This window comes from Salvelinus namaycush, chromosome 6, assembly GCF_016432855.1.
Source record: "Salvelinus namaycush isolate Seneca chromosome 6, SaNama_1.0, whole genome shotgun sequence".
NCBI classification, from domain to species: Eukaryota; Metazoa; Chordata; class Actinopteri; order Salmoniformes; family Salmonidae; genus Salvelinus; species Salvelinus namaycush.
Genome location: NC_052312.1, coordinates 26,104,135 through 26,113,244, shown reverse-complemented (window position 1 = coordinate 26,113,244; position 9,110 = coordinate 26,104,135). Strand labels below are relative to the sequence as shown.

Below are 9,110 nucleotides of genomic sequence, written 5' to 3'. Positions count from 1 at the left end.
AATATCCAAATACTTGTCATGAATGGATAAATGGAATGCTCAATGGCAGCAACATGGTGTCCATTCTAAAAGTTTACATACACTTAGGTTGGAGTTATTAAAACTCGTTTTTCAACCACTCCACAAATTTCTTGTTAACAAACTATAGTTTTGGCAAGTCGGTTAGGACATCTACTTTGTGCATGACATGAGTAATTTTCCAACAATTGTTTACAGACAGATTATTTCACTGTATCACAATTCCAGTAGGTCAAAGGTTTACATACACTAAGTTGACTGTGCCGCCTTTAAACAGCTTGGAAAATTCCAGAAAATTATGTCATGCCTTTAGAAGCTTCTGATAGGCGAATTGACATCATTTGAGTCAATTGGAGGTGTACCTGTGGATGTATTTCAAGGCCTACCTTCAAACTCAGTGCCTCTTTGCTTGACATCACGGGAAAATCAAAAGAAATCAGTCCAGAACTCAGAAAATAAATTGTAGACCTCCACAAGTCTGGTTCATCATTGGGAGCAATTTCCAAACACTTCAAGGTACCACGTTCATCTGTACAAACAATAGTACGCAAGTATAAACACAATGGCACCACGCAGCCATCATACCACTCAGGAAGGAGATGCGTTCTGTCTCCTAGTGATGAACGTACTTTGGTGTGAAAAGTGAAAATTAATCCCAGAACAAAAGCAAAGGACCTTGTGAAGATGCTGGAGGAAACAGGTACAGAAGTATCTATGTCAACAGTGAAACGAGCCATATATCGACATAACCTGATAGGCTGCTCAGCAAGAAAGAAGCAACTGCTCCAAAACCGGCATAAAAAAAGCCAGACTACAGTTTGCAACTGCACATGGGCACAAAGATTGTACTTTTTGGAGAAATATCCTCTGGTCTGATGAAACAAAAATAGAACTAATTTGGCCATAATGATTTAAAAAATGGTTGTCATGACTTCTTTGAATAAAAGGTTTTAAAACAAATAAAACCGTTTGATAACAGAGCAATAACAAAAAATTCATCAACTTTAAATTCAGCTTTTAAAAACATATTCTCGTAAGGACAAGCGAGACACAGAGACACTGGTTAAAGCTGTTGTTCTGTGTGTTCAACACATACTGGGGTGGATTTCCTAAAATCATAAAGACCATCTTTAGCACTAAATACATGTGCTGATCAAATAAAAAAATAAACGTGTGCCCAAACTAATGCTCCGATGTACATAAATACATATAAATTGTGATTTTGTAAAATCATGTTCCCTGATCCTAAACAACATCAGCGTAAAAATAAAACCACTTTTGGGGTCCTAAATGTACATATACATTTTAGTAATTTATCAGACGCTCTTATCCAGAGCGACTTACTGGAGCAATTAGGGTTAAGTGCCTTGCTCAAGGGCACATCAACAGATTTTTCACCTAATTAGCTCAGGGATTTGAAAACCAGTAACGTTTCAGTTACTGGCCCAATGGTCTTAACCACTAGAGGTACCCTGACACCACTGTTTTTTGACGTGTGTGAGGTCTTCTCCCTTCAAGCAATGGTGTGAACCATTCAATCAACACTGCGTATGAAAACTTTCAAACTTTTAAATAGACCCTCACAACCAAAAGGGAGGGGGAAGGGGTACGATGACTGCTAAAATACCACAGCAAAGTCGTCTCCCCTGGTTACCATAGCAACCCGGCAATTAACCCCCCCACCAAAAAAAATATCTGCATTTGCTCAGCTGACTAAATTAAATAGATCATCCATCACAAAAAAAGATTAAAACAAATTAAAGATTAAAAAAGTGGTAAAATAATGTTGATGAATATACACAGAGGCATATTATAATATTATATACCAAGACAGACAGGCAGCAAGTACCAGTGAGGGAGGATTGGTGAGGAGAGGAAGGGATACAGAAAGAAAGTTTCAGAAAGGTCTTTCTATTCCAGAGCAAATCAGCATCGCTCCCCCAAAAAATCTAAATTGTTCGCTACCACGATCACTTCTCCTCCTCTTCTCCATTCATCCCTCTTTTCTCCCCAAGGACACCTTTAGTCAGTAGTACAGGTCATGTAAAACAACAATAACATTACATTACACAGATTAATAATAATAATAATAATAATAATAATATATCCACAGAATATTCTTGTCCACATACAGAATATGCCTGCGTCCCAATGTACCCTATTCTCAATAGGGTTCTGGTCAAAACTAATGTACTAAATAGGGGAAAGGGTGCCATTTGGGACGCAGACCAACATGTGAAAACACGCATAGGGCATTTTCCTGGGCAGTTCAAAATCAAGCAAAAACTTTTGGTAACCTCGTCTATCTCTCTATCTAAAACCCTGGTGAGAAGAAATACAAATATATATATATATATATATTTTTTTATGAAAACATTAACAAAAAAACTAACTGAAGCTCAGGACCATTAGGTTTACATAGATGTACATATGGCTTACATATCTGCTTCTGATAGGACAGGGGTAGAGGAAGAGGATGAGTCCACCAATGAGGCAATGCTATTGTCCAGACTCCTGTTCCAGGTGCTCCTATTGGGTGTTAAGGGAAAAGTGGGTGTGGAGCAGTTGGAGGGCGGACCCGAGCTAGAGCTAGGGCTGTGAATGGATAAGGAGAAGAGAGCGTCGCTACGGAGACCTTTGGACTCGAGTTCCGCCTGCAGGTATTGGCAGATCTCCTCTGGTAGACGTTGTAACTCCGCCTCCAAGTCTCGCTCCAATCGGGCCTGCAGCTGGAAATCACAAAATAGAACAAACACCAAATTGAGACTGCATTCAGAATACTACAAAAATATCCCCTGTGTATAACGTAAAATACCAAATAATGCATGTAGAGCAGAATTAGGCCGATATCTACTAATTATCAAAATCCAGAAAAAAGCTGTTAAATTCTACAACCCCCTAAAAGGAAGTGATTCCCAAATCTTCCATAACAAAGCCATCACCTACAGAGAAATTAACCTGGAGAAGAGCCCCCTAAGCAAGCTGGTCCTGGGGCGCTATTCACAAACACAAATAGACCCCACAGTGCCCCAGGACAGAAACACAATTAGAACCAACCAAATCATGAGAAAACAAAAAGAGAATTACTTGTAAAATAATTTACAATGCTATTTGGCCCTAAACAGAGAGTACACAGTGGCAGAATACCTGACCACTGTGACTGACCCAAAACTAAAGAAATATTTGACTATGTACAGGCTCAGTGAGCACAGCCTTGCTATTGAGAAAGGCCGCCGAAGGCAGACCTGGCTCTCAAGAGAAGACAGGCTATGTGCACACTGGCCACAAAATGAGTTGGAAACTGAGCTGCACTTCCTAAACTCCTGCCAAATGTATGACCATATTAGAGACACATATTTCCCTCAGATTACACAGACCCACAAAGAATTTGAAAACAAATCCAATTTTGATAAACCACCATATCTATTCAATTCAAATCAAATTGTATTGGTCACATACACATGGTAAGCAGATGTTAATGGGAGTGTAGCGAAATGCTTCTGCTTCTATTTCCGACAGTGCAGTAATATCTAACAAGTAATCTAACAATTTCACAACAACTACATTATACACACAAGTGTAAAGGGATGAATAAGAATATGTACATATAAATATATGGATGAGTGATGGCCGTGCAGCATAGGCAAGATGCAATAGATGGTATAGAGTACAGTATATACATATGAGATTAGTAATGTAGGGTATGTAAACACTATATAAAGTGGCATTGTTTAAAGTGACTAGTGACACATTTATTACATCCAATTATTAATTATTAAAGTGGTTAGAGATTTGAGTCTGTATGTTGGCAGCAGCCACTCAATGGTAATGATGGCTCTTTAACAGTCTGATGGCCTTGTGATAGAAGCTGTTTTTCAGTCTCTCAGTCCCAGCTTTGATGCATCTGTACTGACCTCGCCTTCTGGATGATAGCGGGGTGAACAGGCAGTGGCTCGGGTGGTTGTTGTCCTTGATGATATTTTTTGGCCTTCCTGTGACATCGGGTGATGTAGGTGTCCTGGAGGGCAGGTAGTTTGCCCCTGGTGATGTGTTGTGCAGACAGCACTACCCTCTGGAGAGCCTTACGGTTGTGGGCGGAGCAGTTGACGTACCAGGCAGTGATACAGCCCGACAGGATGCTCTCAATTGTGCACTTGTAAAAGTTTGAGAGTTTTCGGTGACAAGACACATTTCTTCAGCCTTCTTCAGCCTCCTGAGCTGTTGCGCCTTCACCATGCCGTCTGTGTGGGTGGACCATTTCAGTTTGTCCGTGATGTGTACGCAGAGGAACTTAAAACTTTCCATCTTCTACACTACTGTCCCGTCGATGTGGATAGGGGGGTGCTCCCTATGCTGTTTCCTGAAGTCCATGATCAACTCCTTTGTTTTGTTGACGTTGAGTGTGAGGTTATTTTCCTGACACCACACTCCGAGGGCCCTCATCTCCTCCCTGTAGGCCGTCTCGTCGTTGTTGGTAATCAAGCTTACCACTCTAGTGTCGTCTGCAAACTTGATGATTGAGTTGGAGGCGTGCATGGCCACGCAGTCATGGGTGAACAGGGAGTACAGGAGAGGGCTGAGAATGCACCCTTGTGGGGCCCCAGTGTTGAGGATCAGTGGGGTGGAGATGTTTCCTACCCTCACCACCTGGGGGTGGCCGTCAGAAAGTCCAGGACCCAGTTGCACAGGGCGGGGTCTCGAGCCTAATGATGAGTTTGGAGGGTACTATGGGGTTAAATGCTGAGCTGTAGTCGATGAACAGCATTCTTACATAGGTATTCCTCTTGTCCAGATGGGTTAGCACAGTGTGCAGTATGATTGCGATTGCGTCATCTGTAGACCTGTTGGGGCGGTAAGCAAATTGAAGTAGGTCTAGGGTATCAGGTAGGGTGGAGGTGATATGACACTTGACTAGTCTCTCAAAGCACTTCATGATGACAGAAGTGAGTGCTACGGGGCGATAGTCATTTAGCTCAGTTACCTTAGCTTTCTTGGGAACAGGAGCAATGGTGCCTCTATTGAAGCATGTGCGCACAGCAGACTGGGATAGGGATTGATTGAATATGTCTGTAAACACACCAGCCAGCTGGTCTGCGCATGCTCGGAGGACGCGGCTAGGGATGCCGTCTGGGCTGGCAGCCTTGCGAGGGTTAACACATTTAAATGTTTTACTCACATTGGCCACGGTGAAGGAGAGCCCACAGGTTTTGGTAGCGGGCCATGTCAGTGGCACTGTATTGTCCTCAAAGTGAGCAAAAAAGTTTTTTAATTTGTCTGGGAGCAAGACGCCGGTGTCCGCGACAGGGCTGTTTTTGTTTTTGTAATCCGTGATTGACTGTAGACCCTGCCACATATGTCTCGTGTTTGAGCCGTTGAATTGCGACCCTACTTTGTCACCATACTGACGCTTAGCTTGTTTGATTGCCTTGGGAATAGCTACACTGTTTGTATTCGGTCATGTTTCCGGTCGCCTTGCCATGATTAAAAGCAGTGGTTCGGGCTTTCAGTTTTGTGGGAATGCTGCCATCAATCCACGGTTTCTGGTTAGGGAAGGTTTTAATAGTCACCGTGGGCACAACATCACGGATGCACTTGCTAATAAACTCGCTCACCATGTCAGCGTATACAGCAATGTTGTTATCTGAGGCTATCCGGAACATATCCCAATCCACGTGATCGAAGCAATCTTGAAGCGTGGAATCTGATTGGTCGAACCAGCGTTGAACAGACCTGAGTCATGGTCAGATTTGCCGATAGTAGGGTGGGGCAGGGTTTTGTATGGGTCGCGGAAGTTAGAGTAGCAATGATCCAGAATGCTGCCAGCTCGAGTTGCGGCATTCCATATGCTGATAAAATTTAGGGAGCCTTGTTTTCAGATTAGCTTTGTTAAAATCACCAGCTACAATTAATGCAGCCTCAGGATATATGGTTTCAAGTTTACCAGATAGGGCTGTATCGGTTTGCCACATTTTGTTATTTTGTATCGTTGTAAGTGTTCACAGTTTTGTTTTATTAAACATGTTGAGCACTGGCTACGCTGCGTGTTGGTCCGATCCCTGTTACACCCTCTCTTCTCGTGAAGAGGAGGAAGGCTGCCGTTACATTTACGTAGAGTCCAGTGAAGTACTTTCAGGGCCGTCGAGGTGTCTGCTTGGGGGGGATATACACGGCTGTGATTATAATCGAAGAGAATTCTCTTGGTAGATAATGCGGTCGGCATTTGAATGTAAGGAATTCTAGGTCAGGTGAACAAAAGGACTTAAGCTCCTGTATGTTGTTATGATTACACCACAAGTCATTAGTCATAAGGCATACACCCCCGCCCTTCTTACCAGACAGATGTTTGTTTCTGTCGGCGCGATGCGTGAAGAAACCGTGTGGCTGTGCCAACTCTGATAACATTTCCCGAGTGAGCCATGTTTCCATGAAACAAAGAATGTAACAATCTCTGATGTCTCTCTGGAAGGCAACCCTTGCTCGAATTTCGTCTACCTTGTTGTCAAGAGACTGGACATTGGCGAGTAGTATACTCAGGAGCGGTGAGCAATGTTCCCATCTACGGAGCCTGACCAGAAGACCACTCCGTCTGCGGCGCCGTTGTTTTGGGTCGCCTACTGGGATCAGATCCATTGTCCTGGGTGGTGGTCCGAACAGAGGATCCGCTTCGGGAAAGCCGTATTCCTGGTCGTAATGTTTGTAAGTTGACGTTGCTCTTATATCCAATAGTTCTTATTGGCTGTATGTAATAAGACTTGTGATTTCCTGGGGTAACAACGTAAGAAATAATACATAAAAAACAAAATACTGCATACTTTCCTAAGAACACGAAGCGAGGCGACCATCTCTCTGTCGGTGCCATCTTACTGGGTGAAATACCACTGTGTTTAATCACAGCAACAAGATTTCTGACCTGTTGCCACAAGAAAAGGCCAACCAGTGTAGAACAAACACCATTGTAAAAACAACAAACAATTGAAGTCGGAGGTTTACACACACCTTTGCCAAATACATTTAAACTCAGTTTTTCACAATCCTGACATTTAATCCTAGTAACATGCCCTGTTTTAGGTCAGTTAGGATCACCACTTTATTTTAAGAATGTCAAATGTCAGAATAATAGTATGACATATTTCAGCTTTTATTTCTTTCGGCACATTTCCAGTCAGAAGTTTACATAACTAAATTAGTATTTGGTAGCATTGCCTTTAAATTGTTTAACTTGGGTCAAACGTTTCAGGTAGCCTTCCACAAGCTTCCCACAATAAGTTGGGTGAATTTGGCCCATTCCTTCTGACAGAGCTGGTGTAACTGAGTCAGGTTTCTAGGCCTCCTTGCTCGCACACGCTTTTTCAGTTCTGCCCACACATTTTCTATAGGATTGAGGTCTGGGCTTTGTGATGGCCACTCCAATACCTTGACTTTGTTGTCCTTAAGCCATTTGCCACAACTTTGGAAGTATGCTTGGGGTCATTGTCCATTTGGAAGACCCATTTGCGACCAAGCTTTAACTTCCTGACTGATGTCTTGAGATGTTGCTTCAATATATCCACCTAATTTTCCTCCCTCGTGATGACATCTATTTTGTGAAGTGCACCAGTCCCTCCTGCAGCAAAGCACCCCCACAACATGATGCTGCCACCCCCGTGCTTCACAGTTGGGATGGTGTTCTTCGGCTTGCAAGCCTCCCCCTTTTTTATCCAAACATAACGATGGTCATTATGGCCAAACAGTTATATTTCTGTTTCATCAGACCAGAGGACATTTCTCCAAAAAGTACGATCTTTGTCCCCATGTGCAGTTGCAAACCGTAGTCTGTCTTTTTTTATGGCGGTTTGGAGTAGTGGCTTCTACCTTGCTGAGCGGCCTTTCAGGTTATGTCGATATAGGACTCGTTTTACTGTGGATATATACTTTGTACCTGCTTCCTCCAGCATCTTCACAAGGTCCTTTGCTGTTGTTCTGGGATTGATTTGCACTTTTCGCACCAAAGTACGTTCATCTCTAGGAGACAGAACGCGTCTCCTTCCTGAGCGGTATGACGGCTGCATGGTCCCATGGTGTTTATACTTGCATACTATTGTCTGTACAGATGAACGTGGTACCTTCAGCCGTTTGGAAATTGCTCCCAAGGATGAACCAGACTTGTGGAGGTCTACAATTTATTTTCTGAGGTCTTGGCTGATGTCAAGCAAAGAGGCACTGAGTTTGAAGGTAGGCCTTGAAATACATCCACAGGTACACCTCCAATTGACTCAAATGATGTCAATTAGCCTATCAGAAGCTTCTAAAGCCATGACATAATCTTGTGGAATTTTCCAAGCTGTTTAAAGGCACAGTCAACTTAGTGTATGTAAACTTCTGACCCACTGGAATTGTGATACAGTGAATTATAAGTGAAATAATCTGTCTGTAAACAATTGTTGGAAAAATTACTTGTGTCATGCACAAAGTAGATGTCCTAACCGACTTGCCAAAACTATAGTTTGTTAACAAGAAATTTGTGGAGTGGTTGAAAAACGAGTTTTAATGACTCCAACCTAAGTGTATTTAAACTTCTGAGTTCAACTGTATATTTATTTATTTTACCTTTTGTACTTTATTTGCACACCATTACAACACAGCCATAATATGACTTTTGAAATGTCCTTATTATTTTGGAATTTTTGTGAGTGTAATGTTTACTGTTCATTTTAAATTGTTTATTTAACTTTTGTTTATTATCTATTTCACTTGCTTTGGCAATGTAAACATATGTTTCCCATGCCAATAATGCTCCTTAAATTGAAATTGAATTGAGAGAGAGGGATAAGGAGAGATAGAAAGAGAGCGAAAAAAATATACTTTAATTGATTAGATGAAGGATTAATTAAACTTTAACAGCCATGCCAATAAAGCATATTTGAAGGTACAGTATGTGTGTCTGTCTCACCAGTGTCTGTGTGTGTGCGTCTCACCAATGGTTGCTCCTCCTCTATGTGTCGTAGGGCTTCTCTCTGACCGATTACCAACTTCTCCTGACGCCTTGACTGGGCCTCATCCAACTAGGCAGGGTGAAGAGACAGATAGAAATGGGAAGAAAGTAGGAGGGAGAG

General features: G+C 42.3%; 1 protein-coding gene across 1 annotated transcript in view; it reads right to left on the bottom strand.

The window, feature by feature from the left end:
- Positions 1-853: 853 nt before the first annotated feature.
- The window catches only part of plcb3 (phospholipase C, beta 3 (phosphatidylinositol-specific)), a 113,704-nt gene continuing 105,447 nt past the window's right edge, over positions 854-9,110 (bottom strand). The window contains exons 32-33 of the mRNA XM_038996280.1: positions 8,973-9,059; positions 854-2,747 (exon numbers count right to left, since the gene is read on the bottom strand). Coding sequence (XP_038852208.1) covers positions 2,454-2,747; positions 8,973-9,059 — 381 coding nt within the window. The 3' untranslated portion in view covers positions 854-2,453. The remainder of the gene's footprint in view (positions 2,748-8,972; positions 9,060-9,110) is intronic.